This window comes from Aythya fuligula, chromosome 1 (genome assembly GCF_009819795.1).
Source record: "Aythya fuligula isolate bAytFul2 chromosome 1, bAytFul2.pri, whole genome shotgun sequence".
Classification (NCBI taxonomy): Eukaryota; Metazoa; Chordata; class Aves; order Anseriformes; family Anatidae; genus Aythya; species Aythya fuligula.
This window is the reverse complement of record NC_045559.1, coordinates 101,787,333-101,804,328: the sequence shown is the minus strand read 5'-3', so window position 1 is coordinate 101,804,328 and position 16,996 is coordinate 101,787,333. Positions and strand designations below refer to the sequence as shown.

Here is a 16,996-nt window from a genome sequence, read left to right as displayed (position 1 = left end):
TTTAGGTTTGTTACTTTACCATCTGTCATTATTCAAATATTCCCAATACAAACATAGAGCATTAACAAAAAGATGAAAAATATCCCAAACAAATGCTTAACATTTTCAATAAGACAAGAAAAAAAAAAAAGGTTAATAGTTACAATGGTTTACAAACAAAGTTTAGTGATTGTGCTTTTAAAACCAAAAAAAAAAAAAAGATAAGCAGTGCATTACAAAAACAAACAAACAAAACAAAACAACAACAACAACAAAAAAAACATAATCGCCAAGATCAAACAAAACTCGTTTAAGTGGCACTTCTTTAAGGTGAATTGACAAGTAGAGGTCTGAGATTTGGGCCAGTAACAGTTAATGCCATTATCCAATCTTTATTAAAAATGTCCACTGATTTTCTTGCTTATTTTCATAAGCATTGTTGAGGCTGAGAATTAGAAAAAGTTTCAGATAAACTTGCTCATGCCATAATTAGACAAACAGCATTCACATTGGCTTACCTCCTGCCCATCTCAAGGGACATTTTTAATAAGAATGTACTTAATGATGAAAATGGAAAGACAAATTAAAGTACCACAGGGGCTTTAAAATGAGTGTGTATTTACAATAAGAGCCACCTCATCCCAAATTGATTTCACTTGTATTTGTAAAACTGTATCTGCTGCGAAAAGTTAGCAGGAGACTGGCAAAAACCAAGATACACATTCTTTATTGAAATTGCAGGGTGCCATTTGTGCTAACTGCAGACTACAGTAAAATCCCTAGAATAACAGAATGCTCTGCATGATGGTCTCTTTGTGGAACTTTTTAACCAATGCTGTATTACTTGTAATACAAGTAATTGACTGGCTCAGTGGTGTACCAGCAGTGCACTAAGCACTGACTCTCAGGGAAGAGATCCGGGGATCGAGGCTTCTGCTCAAATCCTGAAGAAGCAGCTGGCCTATGTACCATGAAGAGCAGCTTACCTGCCTTCTTAGGCAGCAAAGGTGATGCACTTAGCATTAGAGAATAGGCAACAGCCATTCCTAATAAGGAGGGTTTACAAAGAAAGAGTAAAATAAAAACAAGCATTCTGATGGCATGAAGAAAAATGAAAAATTGTACACTCTGATTGCACTGAACATTATTTCTGGCGTCAAACATCATCAGACTTGAGGCATCTTAAGTGATTTTTTTTTTTCTGATTAGATTTTAAAAGCCTGTTACAGTACATGTTGTCTTCAGCTTTCTGTTTCCTGTATTAGAAAAAAAAAAAAAAAAGAAAAAAAAGAAACCAATGACTATAGGTTAGATTCTATTACTCATTTTTTTTTCCACAATCTTATTACAGATTTACCTTCAAATAATAATTATTATTTCTAATTATGTACATCATTATGACTGCATGTTGCACACCCCTTCTACAATCAGGATTTAAACTGAATGAATTTCATGAAACAGAAAAAAAAAATAGCATCTTATAAAATCTAGAACTAGAAACTTTCAAGAAATGTGAAAGGTAATGTCAAGGTATTCACAGATGTTTTATTTTCACTATTGAAAGGATATGGATAATGTAAAATGCATAGTTAAACACACTATTTCTGCAAGTTCTGTTCCGTAAGTTTTAGTGTGGAGACAATTATAGCATGCTACATCTTGGTTTCTATGTTTCTGACACATTCTTAAAATTTCTTTTCTTGGATTGTAGATTGATAATAGACAGATAAATGTATTAATTTTCTGAAGAGAAATATTTCTTGTCAAAAAATGTTTTTTCTTGGCATCTGAGAACAGAAAATAGCCTTATTTTATTTATGGTCAATAGTACAATTGCATTTACCTCCATCTCGTCTTCTTCTTCTTCTCCTTGTTCATATGCTCCCAGTACTTGCATTTCTGCAACATTCCTTCGGGCTATATTTGCTTGATCTGCCCTCTGTCTACCTCCTGATCCTCTTGAAGACATAGAGCTGGAGGAGCTAGGATCTCTAGGATTATTTGATGTTGGAAATGTTGGTCTAGAATATGGCAGGATGTCCTCTGTATAATAAAACATATAGACTGTTATGTTTACAAACTCAGAGATACTGTGATCCTAAAATTTCAGCATACAGTTGATTTATTTTACTTTTTATGATCCTCAGTAGGTTTAAAGTGGTGCCTGACAGGAACATGAAATACACTGTTTCCATAATAGCATTATAGAAACTTGAGGAAATTTATAATATTCACGTGGTAACATTCACCACAGAAAAACTAATTCAAGATTAATGCCCACTTCATTTCAATTTATGATCTCTGGTCTGTGCTCTATAAGAAAATGAAGAAAAAAAACACCCTTGCATTATCTTTTCGACATGACCAAGTAAGAGAAATGACAATACATGCACAATATTCACTAGAACAAGGACTTCACTGCATCTGAATACTACAGCCTGTATTTCTCAAGCTGGATTTGAAACAAAATTAGCAGGATGGATCTCAGTGCCATCCTCAACTGCAACTTTCTAATAACTTTTCTCTATAGTAATTCACTGTAATCAATAACAATCTCTCACTAGTGTACCCTTTTAATGAATTTACTACCCTGTCACACCAATACTAACCCTGCACAATTTTTGGAAGAAAGGACCAGCTGTTTGTATGAATCTCTGCTGAAAGTCTTAGTGACCACTTGGAAAATTCCAATAATCATGTTTCATTCACTAGTAATGTTAACAACTTCCATTAAAAAAAAAAAAAATAAATTACATTGATCAGGTCTGATACATATAATGTCATGTCAGTTACTGTTTATATCTAATGTGTCACTACTGTGGCATTTTTATTTTTAAACACGATGAGATATAATTCTGGAACTTTTCTCCTTTACAGATCTTAGATAAAAATGGGCCAAGTGCCAATTCTTTGGTAGAAATATTTGCCTTGCAGATCAGCTACCTGACTTCACCTAGTTCCCTTTTAAATTAGATTCTAATTAGATACAACTAGATTCTTAATCCATGATAGGATTCAGAATTCAGGGCAAGGACATGACTCTTAAGGAATATTTCTTTTTGGGCTTCTTTGGTGTTAGCTTCAATATACAATGGATGTATATGGAGTGCAAGGTCGAAAATCTATGTTTTTTTTTATACGGTTGCATTTTATGTGATCTGTATTAGTACTGTATATTGACAGATAAATGTTGACGATTCTGCAGTTCTAATTATATTCACACTGGTAGTGTGTGAGACCTAGGAAGAATTAGCCTCTTCCCTATGATCAACACACAGTACTTCATTAAATCCAAAACATGCAAAATAACCTTGAAGAAGATGAGTTTTTGCTGGTGTGCCTTCTCGTTTTGGTGTTTTATTTCCTCGCAGTTTCCCATCACTTTGCTGTTCCTGTGATTCTCTCCGCTCTCCTGAATTTGTCCGCACATCTGAATGCTGTCTCCCATCCACCCCGTCCCTCCCCTTGTAGCTTGCTCCTTTTCTTTCTGCAGATCTGTCTGTCCTCGGTTCTACAGAAGCCAGTTTTGGCAACATGACAGGCCGCACCTCCAGCTGTGATTTGGACTGAGCGGTTGGTGATTTTATAGCTGGAGGTGGCACAGGAGGAGGTGGCAAGTCTACAAAGTTAGAAAAAGAATAATTAAAATGACATCACACATTAGTAAAATTAGAAATAATATTTAACTTCTGCTGAAGAAACAGATGCTCTATTTATTTTTAGCGCTCCCTCTGCCCTTCTCTCTCCACCCCAAGAAATATTATGTTACTGTTACAACTGCTGACAGGTATTTTTCCAGACCTCAAGCTTTAATAATGCAAAATAAAGACCTCTCAATACCTTTTTGGATCACAGTATTTGCTTAAAAATCATTACATCTTTAGGCACTTGAGTATCAGCACATCAATTATTATCTTTACTGGTATTTACCATTTTGCTAAATCCAAGCAACAACACACCAGTTTTCACTACAGTTGTTCAAGATCTTCAATGTACTGAGTGTTAAAACAAGTTGTCTGGGGATTAAGATTGTACAGACATGCTGTTGATACACGTAGGGATAAACTGTATTAATTATTGCATTCATCTATTGCTTTTGTCTATTTTCAAGATACCTGAGTGTATGTCATGAGATTAAAAAAAAAGCACATTCGATCAAAGAAGTAACAAGTTCTCAGCAAGAATAGAAGAAAGAAAAGATACAAGAACTTTTCATTTTGCCTCTTAAATTAGTACAGCCCACATTTCACTTAGTTACATTTTTCTATTCCTGTAGTAAGACTTAAAACTAGAATGTGTAAACTGTTCATCTGGATATAATAGTGCTCTGTGGAATACAAAGCGTGAAGAAAAAAGATGTAAAAGTCAAACAGGGAAGCGACAATATAAAGTCGTTCACAACAAAGCTATAGGAACAAATTACATGCATATAAGAGAAAAAAGGTTAAAAATAGGGAGATGGGAAAGATGTTTCTGAGGTTAATACTCTCAAATGATGCTGCTAAGAAAAATGAACAGCTCTGTTAATTAAAAATTATTACTTCAGCATTTTGTAATAGCAAGCATTCATTCTTTCCACTTCCACAAAAATCTTGGAGCAGCTGTGGTTTTTAAACAGCATCACTACATATAAGCTAATTCACAGTCTATTCAAGAGAGCATCTCAACTGAAAACTAACTAAATTGGCCCAAGAATAATTGCAGTACTCCTGCATAAGAAGAAAAAAAAAAAAAAAAAAAAAAAAGGAATCTAACATATTTGTGTGAATAGGGATATGGAAGATGGCAGAAATTTCCAAGAGGTTTTCCAGGGACACAAATGACTTGATCTAGCCATGCTGAAAGATGTAGCAATGCAGAGCTCAATACTGTATGCAACATTAGTAGGCACCATTCTCCACATTAAATTGGTGATATTACTTGGAATTGCCCTTGACCTGTTTTAAGTAAGACTGGTAATTTTATCAGCTATCAACTGGACTGGGATGAGGAAGAAAGATGTCACAAAGTACATTCCCTAAGTTTGGGCATACTTCAGGTAAATGAGATCTGGAATATCATTCTTGTTGCATTAACTCCACTGTCTTGGTAAAACCAAACCAAACCAACCAACAAACAAAAAAACCCCTCTGCTTCTTTTAATATTTGACTTGAATAAGGGGCCAAATCCATTTTACAAGAATCATACAATCATAGAATCATAAAGGTTGGAAAAGACCTCCAAGATCATCTGGTCCAACCATCACCCTACCAACAATATCACCTACTAAACCATGTCCCTATGTGCCAGGTCCAACCTTTCCTTGAACACGCCCAGGGATGGAGATACCACCCCTTCCTAGGCAACACGTTCCAATGCCTGACTACTCTTTCTGAGAATAAGTATCTCCTAATTTCCAACCTAAACCTCCCCTGGTGCAACTTGAGGCCTCTAGTCCTATCTGCATCTAGTCTAGTTATCTGTGAGAAGAGGCTGGCCCCAAGCTCCCCACACCTTCCTTTCAGGTAGTTGCAGAGAGCAATGAGACTCCAGAATCTAGACTAAACAACCCCAGTTCCGTCAGCTGCTCCTCACAGGACTTGCGTTCCAGGCCCTTCACCAGGTTCATAGCCCTTCTCCAGACATGCTCCAGGGCCTTGATGTCCTTCTTGTACAGAGGGGCCCAAAGCTGAACACAGTACTCGAGGTGAGGTGTCACCAGAGCAGAGTACAGGGGGATGATCACCTCCCTGGCCCTGCTGGCTACACTATTCCTGATACAAGCTGTTGGCCTTCATTGGCCATCTTCTTTCCTTCTGTTCCTTTTATCTGTGTAAAAGTTGGACAACTACCTAGATATTCTTAACAAATTCCACAGGGTAGCTTGTTTATCAAATGGCAGTTTGTGGAACACCAGTTTTAAAGTGCAGCTAAACGTAAACATTTGAATACTGACATGTACTTCGAAGAATCTACTTAACATTCAACATGTACAGAGGACATTAAGAAAAAGCACTGTCATTTCCAAAACTTGAAAAGAGATAATGTAAATTAATTGGGAGTCTGCATATAGTAAGTGGATGAATCAAAATATTCTTATTTGAGTATTGGGAATTATTAAGACTACAAATAAGAAGAAAGGCAGATCTGTGGGCAATAAATCTAATAAATTAGATTTATTAGAAGTTGCCTCTCCATTTTATACTTAAAATTCTCTCAGGTGAATAGATCTAATTCTCTAAAGAGAATTGTAAGTATAAAATGGAGAGGCAACTTCTTGTTCAGTAAACATGAACAACAGATTTTGGCAAAAAAAAAAGAAAAAAAAAGTACAGAATTAGTTAAGATGCATTCCTTTGTCATCCACGAGTCTTTACATGTGGTCTATGGCGATAACCTCAGTCTAATACACAACTTTAGCAATGAAACCCTATAATTCCAGACATCAGGGTAGCACTCAGAACACCTCTACTATACATCTAAAAGTGCCTTGTGAGCTCTAGCCACAGAAGAGCAAATCAAAACACCCTCTCTGCACTGCCCAGCCCAGCAGATGCTGATATTCACTATGTGCCTCCAAGTTTGGACATTTGGATCACAAGCCTCCATAGCCACGTGAGCTTAAGCATCAGTACCTACTCCAAAAAAATGTTGGTCTTAAAAAGTATATATACCAATACAATTCAACATCTAGGGTTGTGGGAACCCTGTCCAGGACCTCAGTATAGGGCATGACACACTCCATGAGAGCCCTGTGCGCCAGACCTTATCAGGTCCAAGTCAAAGCATATCAAGCACAGTAATTGTTCTTCAAAATTCTTCTTGTATCTTACATTTCCTATTGGCTGTCTTTATTAGTTATTGGAGCACTGAATTGCCCTTCTCTTGAGCCTACTGATATAAAGGGAGTTTAGGTATTTAACATCAGCTTTTTCAGTCACTTTTGGAGCTAGTCTCCAACAGTTCTGGCATGTCAATGCACTGGCTGAGTACCAAAGGCAAGGAACCAGCATCTTTCCTGTAGCCTATAAAATATAACCTGGAAATACTGTATTCAAGAATCCTATCTAGCTACACATGACAGTGAACAACGTGGTGTTAAGTCTTGACTGTAGAAAGGAAAGATGCATTGATATAAAAAGTTTCTTAAAATAGCAGTAGCTCTATGGTACAGTAATAACTACAGAAAAGTGATATTCTCTTTTGAGAACATTTTTGCAACCTGCAGGGAAACTATAAAAATCTTCATTATAACAGAGTACTCCTTACTGAGACAGATTCTGTACAGAGGAAAAAAAAAAAATCTGAGGTCAACACTATTACACCTCTGTGGAATTTATTTTAACAGCTCAGATCATAGAGAAAATCCAGATTCAATCTGCCTTCTCTAGTACAAATTGGCACACTTCTTATTGAAAGAAAAATGGAAGCTTCCATTGTAAGGAATAAAAAATAAATCACAAAGCAACGTCAAACCAATATAAAGAACTCAGAAGTTTTTGGTAAAGGTCAGCTGTGCTCACGTTTCATTCATGTCTCTTTATTATTGTTGTATTGCTTCCCACTTGGAAAACAAACAAACAAACAAAACCCACCAAACACAAACAAAACAAAACCAACAATTAATGGATGCCATTTTTATAGCATGCATGCTCTACAGGGGAAACCATCCACATATGTCTTTTGAAGGGACTGATGACTATTTTCAAGAAGATTCTAAATGAGAACAGACACAGAAATCATGGGAGAAGCAAAACATCACTGGGGAAAAATAACCTACTAGGCTAGTTTTGCACTGAAGTGGAGAAACTACAAATAAGAACAAAAAGATTAATTGTAAGTAATGACAAATGAAGGAAGAAGGCCTTATTAGACTACTTTTTTTTTTTCAAGTGTCATCAAGCTATAGATTTCTACAGTCATATTCTGAAGAAAACAGCAGTGTTATATAGATTTGATGTAATACTTGAGAAGATAGAGTATTGCATAATTATGCAGGCATGCAAAACTCAAGATTTTTCCTGACTTAGTGAAGCTTTCAGATTATTTAAGATTCTCAGATATGTAATAACTTCAGCCAATATTATTCATTTACTGAAGTTATTTTCGTGCTCTCTTTTTCAAGAAACATGGCCCAAACTATACGCAATAACTGGGTGAATAAATAGACACAGCAAAACCCAATATGACGTATAAAATTAGTAAGCTGATATTATTATTATTTTTTTTATTGCCTGTATTCAGGCAATCATTTACATGATGTTTTTATCAAACCAATTTTCAGTCCACAAAACCTCCCTCAGTAACATAATCAACATCTGCAAACATCTGAATCAGAAGGACTACTAAGAGACCAGATATAATAAATAAATAAATAAATAAATTACTATTCCATAAGAAGCTTGTTCTTCATAGAGATAAGAAATGCCTTCCTACTTATTTACCTTGCTGAAATTTGTGTGGAGTAGATTCTTTTGTACTGCACAGGCAGAGGAAGGCATTGGTACAAATGATATTGGCATGCATAGTGGCTTACATTCCAAAGTGCAAATTCAGGTAAACATCTGGCAAACATTAAATTGCCTTTTTTAAGAAATTCAGCTGTCCTAATGTCATGTCATTGATAGCACAGATAAATACCTCAGTTGCAGACTTGAACAGTTAATTGTGAAAACTTTAGTATTTTTCCTTTGACACCGAGAGACTTAAAACGGAATCAGGACTTAAAATCTCATGTGAACAGTATCAATGGTGTAATGTCTATTGAAAGATCTACTGAATCTAAGCAATGACAAAGGACTTTAATCCTTTTTTTTTTTTTTTTAAATTACATTTATCTACAATTCTGAGGACTGTAATTACTGATTAATAAATTCAAGACAGTTCAGAAGAGATTTTCATATATATTATTTTTAAAAAAGACAAAAAATATTCTTTTAAAATTTGTATTCTTAAATCTAGCATGTAAGTAGGTGAGATGAAGTTGACAAGGTGTGTACATCTGCTGGTTCTTGTAACATAACCTTTGTAGTTAATTCTCTAAAAGGCTAGATGAAGAACAAATAAAAATTCATACATTTTAATCCTTACCACCTACTGAGCAAAGATTTTTAGCAACAAATACTGAGAACATTTTACCACCTGGATGACTGTCAAAGAACAAAACGACCGAGTTAAAATCCCATCCTGCATAGAGTAGAAACTAATTTGAACTAATGCTACCAGAGAATACAAAATTGGTATTAAAGTGCAGAATAGATCAAAGAGCACTCCTTTATCTTTATTTTTAAAAAAGGGGGTTAGCAGTAGACCTTGTACTGCTACATTAGACTTTTTAATTACATTACAATAAACACATTTTCAGAATGCCTATCCCCTTCCTAAATCTTGCTGTATCAAGACAAGAAATACAGAACTTTATAGGATGTATATACATTGCGGCTGACAATATTCTTAGCATTTCAACTGTTCATGCAAAGACTTGATTTATTTATACATCCTTTTTGTCAACTAACTGCAAATTCTTTCTAACAGGTATTTCATTAAGCTGATAGCAAATACTAATTTAGGCAGTCTGGAAATTGAAAACTATTTGTATGTGAAAGTAAATTACATTTTAAAGGCCAAGTAAGTAATGATTTAATGCATTCTTCTCTTTTTACTATTTATTTAATGACTCTGGCCATCAATAAATGCTCAAATGCAGAATATCATCCTTCCTCCACTACAAACATGTATACTCACCCACTGAGGAAAAAAAAAAAAAAAAGAAAAAAAAATCTTTTTTCTATCAGGCAATCCTTTGTGAAAAAGATAAGTAACATTGTGACATCAAACCAATAGAGAAAACCTAAGTAGATCTGGGAAAGGTCAATTGTGCTCAAATGTTTCACTCACATCTCCATATCGCTTTTCTCCACTTAAGGAAAGCAATTAGTAGATGTTATTTTATAGCTAATTCTAAAGGGACAGTATGCTAGCTGTGGTTATTAAAGTGGTTATAATCTTCAGTAAGGGTCCGAATATGCTTATGTAAATCGATGGAGGCAATAAATAAATAAATAAAAATAAAACCAAACAAGATCTTCAACCTTTGAACTGGGCTTTATTAGTTCTGCAGAAATTAAAGCCATAATTTGCCATTCTCTGAATGACCACACTGTATTGCACATAAACCGGTTAGTGGAAATTCTCATCTAATTAGAAAATATGCTGAAGTAAGCACTCGCTATGCAACACAAAACAAATATTGATCACAATTGTCAAATCTGTTGCAATACCTAACCACAATGTTCTATGATTTAACTTTGTATAATTACTTTCACAAAAACCTGTCATCAAATATAGGTCCTCCTCTTATTTATTCCTGTGTTAGAAGAAAATGTCCACATAAAGCTTCTGTTCAGATTTTATTTCTGATGTGTTGTGTTGATATAAAGGTTTGAAGCTCAGCCAATTATTCTAGCATTTTCTTCTAGATAGTGAAAGTGGATAAAATGTCCATAAAATCTTGCAAAAATGCCATTACAAGGGTATCATAAATGTAACATTTCTGGGACAGTTTTGGGATTTACACCTTGTGCTGTCCTTTCACAGGAGCAAACATGCACACAACCACTGTAATAACCTCTTGAAATCAGATAATATTCCAACAGCTCAGTCTCACTGACAGAAGGGGCCTGGGTATAAGCCAAGAGGCCCAGGTGCACTGTGTCATGCCAGTATTTAATGCAGTCTAATATCAGATAGATGCTAGTGAGAGAAAATACTCAGAATAAAGTACAGATAATAGCATGGACAACCACTCATTGCTAAATTACTTCTGCTCATCGTGCTGTGAGCTTTGTATTAAATTTTTTCGTCAAGTGGCAGGAATCATAGGGAGAAGTGGCTTGAAACTCCCTTCTAGTAACCCTGGATAAGGATCTATAATATTAGGCTTTCATATGGTAATGGCAAATGATGCCCCTCTTTGAAAAATTTCAGTCTGTAAATGAAAGTCCTAATCAGATTGTTGTTGCTGAGAACCAGGAGGTGGGGAATGATGCTTTTCCTTCCCCTCCCCCCATTAGCAAATTTAGCAAACTTGACAAGATGGGTTAAGTCTTTGAGAATTTATCTTACATGAATTTCCAACAAAGCCCTTGGGTTGTTTTATAAAACTGGAAGGTAGCGGTTTAATAAAAGCTGCACCACCTGAGGCATTTTCATTAAAGGCTCTCTCTAGACAACATCACAATGTTTGCATTATCCTTCTGTGGTCCCAAGAGAATACAAGCACTACCTTTTCAGCAAAAGTTGATATTGTGTGTGAAGGCATGAGAGAAGATTATTAGATTTTGCTTCTACTCACAAAGTAACTGCTTGCAAGAATGCAGTGGTCGGGATTAAAATTCATCGATCTGTGTCCACCACTTGCATGGTAAATTGTTTTTAGAGGAAAAAATAAGTTCTGAAGGTTTTAATATTTAGTCATGGGAATGATGATTTTAATCCTAACAACACATTATTCTCAATGACTGTATATTTATGTTATCTGGGCTCTTAAATAATGACAGTAATTAGCCGATTAGGACACTACAGAAAACAGGTGCAAGGCTGTGGAGTGGAAGCATCAATGTACAGTATTAAGGAACTATGGTGTTTAAAATGATTAATCTGTTCAGTGTGTTTAACAACAGGAAACACAAATCACTGAATTCTGAAATATAATGTTATCTCTGTGGAAAAATTTCACACATACACAGAATGCATATTTAGAAAGGTTCAGTGATGTTTTCACCCATTTCAGTGGACTCACCATCTGTGTAGACTTCTCTGCGCAGATGTCCTGGCTGGTGCTTTTGCTTTTTGGCAGGTCGGACCTTCTGTATTACAACAGCACTCATGTTGCTGTCAGTAGACACAGGGCTGGTTGGTCTAGGACAGTGTGATGCATGAAAATGTCTACGGCCTGAAAATTGTTACAGAACAATAGCTATTATTTTTCTCATGCAAAATAAAACATTTCATGTTTTCTCTTTTTTTTTTTTTCACAAGAACTATATAGCTACATGGCACTTAAAATCATAGAACACTGTTAGTACTGTCATCCTTACAGTAATCAGTTTTTGAGTGAGACATAACTAAACAGAAACATTTGCTATCCTGTTAACAGGCAGGCTGGCTTAGTTTCACAGAAATTATCCAACTGGTTTGTAGTGGTAGCTCTTGCTCCAGGAGTCCAAGATTCATACACAGCCAGGCTTCCAGCCCAGCAGGCTTCTATAAGCAACAAAATGTTTCACTCTCAAAACGGGTTTCACCTCCCCTGGCTTGGAAACTGCAAGTTATTGAGTCTCTAGCAGGCTTTAGTTACAGATGCCCCCAGCATTGCTTTGAGTGAGTTACTAAGAATGCATCAGGGATATATGACTATCACAGTTTATTTGCAGTTAAGAAGTGTCACATTTTTAGGATGTGCAGTCAGGTACAGATAATATCAATACAAAAAAGTCACTGTACAGCATGAATTTGACTCTTAAAAGACCTTTTCTAAATATGTAAACGTACACACACACATATATTAATATGAATGTATATGTAGAAAATGGATGAAATCCTGGCCCCATGGGTATGAATGGGAGTTTTGCCACCTACTTCAATTGGCCAGGATTTCATCCAGAATTACTAAATTACCTCCCCTCTCACTCCTCATGATGAGCAGCTGTGTGGAAATGAAACAAAGGACTGTTAACTCAGAGAGGATATGAGAAATGAGAGAGGAATGTTGCAAATCCATGGAGTCAGTGTGGACACAGTTGTGACAGCATCCCTCTCCTCTAGGTTTGGCAGTTTAATAGGATTGGCAAAATAGTCACAGATCTGTTTGAAACAAGCATTATATACTGTGGTATTCTTGTTTCTTAGACAAAGAATAACAATAACTATCAGGCCTAGTCAGGTTACTGATTACCAGTGTACAGCCAGTATTACAAGTAATCAGTATGTTTTAAAGCATAAATATTTCAAATATTGTATTTCATATCTCCAGCAGTGATTTGGGATAAAAAAAGAAGAAACATGCATATGTCCTTGCTATATATTCATAATCTATCATCTAAACTATAACTAATAACAGCTGTTAAATTAAGAAATCAACACAAACACAGTTCATCTCAATAATACAGCAATAAAAGCTTGAGTAGCATTCTCCAAAAGATAATAATGAAATATGAAATGGAAAACACAAACTTTTTTTTTTTTCCCCAAAATACAGAGGAAATAAGACACTGAAGGTTTAATATTTATATGGACATTTCAATACAGAGGGATTAAACCTCTCATGAAGCGAGTCTGGGAGCCTTACACCGGATAGAATTTTGTATTTATTTTTCCCTTAACAAAAACAATCCTTGTTAGAAAAGAACTGACTGGACACTTTTCTAAAAGAGTAAGGGAACACACAGTTAAAATGAAAGTGTCAAATTTTTTAAACTATCAGTAACCTTTTTTTTCCACAATTAATTGTCATAGGAAGTATTTGAATCTAAAATGTGGCAGTAATTTTAAAAAACAGTCATGCAGGCAGTGAGCTTGGAGAAAAAAATATCATAACAAAATTTCTCATATTTATCCTTATCACAATCTCCTACTAAGTAGTTTTATATAAAACAGTGGTTTCCAAACTTTGCTCCACAGCTTTGTAAGATATGCACAGCTAGGCAAGACTATGCTAGGCTCATTCAATTCTGGCTGGAAATCCACAAGCAGTGTTGAGGTTTGGCAACAACCAATGAAACCAAAAAAATTAGGAACTACTTATGTAGAACAATATAGAGCAGCAATTTATTTGAACCGTTTCAACAGAAGTCCTATTCTGCCTCTTCCAGTAGGGCGGAATTGACACCTCTTCCCCCCCGCCCCCCCTCCTAAATTTCTAAATGTGTCAAGAACAAAAGGAATTCAGGAAGTGGTTCAGGAAGTGGTTGTGGATAAGTACATGTGATAATGGACTTTTTTTTTTTTTCTTTTTTCGTTCTCATATCAAATACAGGAAAGACTCACCTCCTGCAGCATCCTGCATTTGACGTCTGGCTACTTTCAGGCCAGCATATTCTGCAGCTGCTGCAACAGCCTGTGCAAAATCTGCATCAGTAAAAAATGATCCATCTGAAGAGCTAACACTAGACCGCCCACTTGAGATATTATCTTCTTCAGAAGCTGAACCCCAGCCATTGATCATGGACCCTGTTACAGAGCTCTCCAAATCCCCAACACTTGAGGCAGGTGTCTGCTCAAGGCCACGCAAAAGGAGTCTCCTGTTCTGCATCTTGGCAACCTCTATATCTGCCTCATCTTCTTCCTCTTCTGGTGCATCAGTATCCATATCAGAGACCAAGGGTCCTGAGATATATCCATAGGTATGTGGTGGAGAGATGGGCCTTGGAGGGGGTGGAGGACTCACAGGCTGACGTCTGCATAAAAATACAAGAGTAAGAAGAACTGAAGTCATATAACGTAAGTGGCATGTAACATAAAGGGAAAATAGAATCAATTGATGAAAATATACAGCACTGATTTTAATGGAAATCAGCTTATGTTGCATAAAGTTCCTCCTGTTTCCTAATGTAGCTCATGTACAGCTAGGGGAAGAGGTGGTTACATGACTATTAAAAAAAAAAAAGTGCACCCTTAAGAGTCTGAGGAAAGGATTTGTCTGTAGAAGCTCCAGAAGCTTGAAACTATCAATCTCAACAGATACCTCTATCCAGACAGATTGCTCAATAACATTATATTCCTTCCACCCATCCCAATGATTCAAGAAGATTTTAAAATTGGTATAGGTAAAAAAAGAATTATCTACTGCAATGTTAGGTTTTAAGGATACCAAATCGCATGTAGATGTATTGGTTAATTTATTTTGAGCTGAAATCATCAGTAATGATTGTATACAACTTAAAGAAGCAATGTATTAGATACCATTACATCAACATTCAGTTTATTTAAAACTTCTCTCTGAAGTCCCAGGTACTAACACTGTCAATAATTTATCTTTACAGAGCCAGAGGCATGGTCTTTAATTGCCCTTTGTCTCAAAGGAAGAAATACTTTCTGCACCAATAGATGGAATGTTGGTCTTGTTTACCAGGAAATTCCATTTCAGTTTGCTTTGCAGAATTTCCAAAGTAATCTTGCTTTCTCAAAATTCTCTCTTATTATCTCATTGACAGGATGCCAACTTTAAATCTTTTCTTTTTGGCAGGGTGACTTCTTTCTTTTAATAAATGGGATACTTACTAATTTTGAAATGAAAATTTAGCAAGGTAAAACCTAATACTTTGTTGCATGAGCAAGCTGGAACCTCCCTGAACTGAATCATCTAGCCACTGTTTTGCATTTGCTATATGAAGCACTGAATGGAATGAAGACAAGGTCAGTTAGCAATATATACCAATAATCATTACACAAAATAAAAAAAGGACAGAAAGCCATTGCTACATGGGAAGCTCTAACTGCCTTTAACTAGAGACCTTGCCCAATAAAGTTTTACTGCCTTAATTTAATGCTTTTGTAACAACTGTCCTTGTAACTATTTGCCAGTCTTCCTGTTCTCTAGGTTTTGGTATTATGAGACAGGCAACTGATTACAAAATATGATCGGATTCTTGAAAATAGAGCTTGTGCCAACCTTTAAGAATAGATTAATAGAGAGCAGCTGTTTATGAGCATATAGAATTAACAATACTTGGTTCACTTTATCTGATGCAGTGGTTCTTGCTTTAATAGTGGCTATCTCACTAAGTCTTTAGGTTTTCTTCTACTTGACCATTTTTCCAAAGCATGAATTTCAGTTTGCTATATATTTTGCAAGCCAAGCAGACAGAGAAATATTACAGTACACAATCATCATCACCATCAGAATCATATTCCAGAAGCCTGGTTTTTATAAGAAAATAAGATTATCAGCAGGAGCACAAAGTAAAGCTAATAAAAACTACGGAAAATGGTATTTTAACCATTATTTTGACTACAAAACCACCATTTACCAATAAATAAATAAATAAATACTATACAATACATAGAGGTAACAATCAGTGCATTCTTAACTGGAAAGCATTGTCACACCATATTCAAAACAGAAACCTCCTTCCAGAATAGGCAACAGCTGTTGAGAACAGTACATTTAACTCCTATGTAGCAATGCCCAGGGTCATATCAACACCATTAAATGGAAAGGACAGTCACCCAAGACTTGCCAATTAAGTAGATATTACTATGTGCATCTTTTTTTTTTTTTCTTTTTTTTTTTTTTCTTTTTTTTTTTTTTAACTGATGAGATGGATATAGCAAAGAGAAAAGAAAGAACAGTTGGAAAAGTAAGAAAGATAAGAAAGCCAAATTTACTCACTAACAATTCTAAGACTTTCAGGCAAAAAAAAACATAGACAACCATTGTAGGTAAAAACAAAATAAAGACACATTTTATTTCCATCCACTCAATGATAAGTTACATGCCCTAGGAGCTTAAACTGCAACATCCTCCCAGATAAAACTTGACCTTCTTCCACTACTTTTGGTGATATTTATTGTGACTAGACTTCAGTCACTGTGGTGAGAGAACTTTTGGCTTTCTAGGTAATTGCTAGCTGGTTATGCATGTTTGCATACATCTGCTCCAATGCCTACTCCATTCTGTAGGTCAGTATGTCTTGCTTTCCAGAACATGGTATCTGAGGTTCTGGAAGGTCACTCACTTAGCATTTCAGTTTCCCATTAGTGTCTAGCTAGTATAACTTCTAAATAACCCTGAAAACAGATGTGCTTAAATTGAACACTTGTGTGCCCTTACATATTAGGGTCAATGAAAATTACAGAAAAATATTACTATCCACTAATAAAAAGAGTGATTGCAAAGACTCAGGAAGATGGAGGAAGAAACAGACACACAGTACAAGAATTGTTAGCATAAAGACTAAAGCAAAGCAAAACAAAACATAACATAACAAAGCAGACCAAGTAGAAGTAAGGAATAAAAGTAAAAGCAGTTATAAACCC

The 16,996-nt window shown here is 35.6% G+C and overlaps 1 protein-coding gene across 6 annotated transcripts in view; it reads right to left on the bottom strand.

Moving 5' to 3' along the window:
• Nucleotides 1-1,177: 1,177 nt before the first annotated feature.
• The window catches only part of ROBO1 (roundabout guidance receptor 1), a 735,419-nt gene continuing 719,600 nt past the window's right edge, over nt 1,178-16,996 (bottom strand). For all 6 annotated transcript variants that reach the window (XM_032207881.1, XM_032207886.1, XM_032207883.1 and 3 more), the window contains 5 exons: nt 14,006-14,415; nt 11,760-11,912; nt 3,290-3,598; nt 1,823-2,022; nt 1,178-1,235 (listed from right to left, as the gene is read on the bottom strand). In XM_032207881.1, coding sequence (XP_032063772.1) covers nt 1,221-1,235; nt 1,823-2,022; nt 3,290-3,598; nt 11,760-11,912; nt 14,006-14,415 — 1,087 coding nt within the window. In that variant the 3' untranslated portion in view covers nt 1,178-1,220. The remainder of the gene's footprint in view (nt 1,236-1,822; nt 2,023-3,289; nt 3,599-11,759; nt 11,913-14,005; nt 14,416-16,996) is intronic.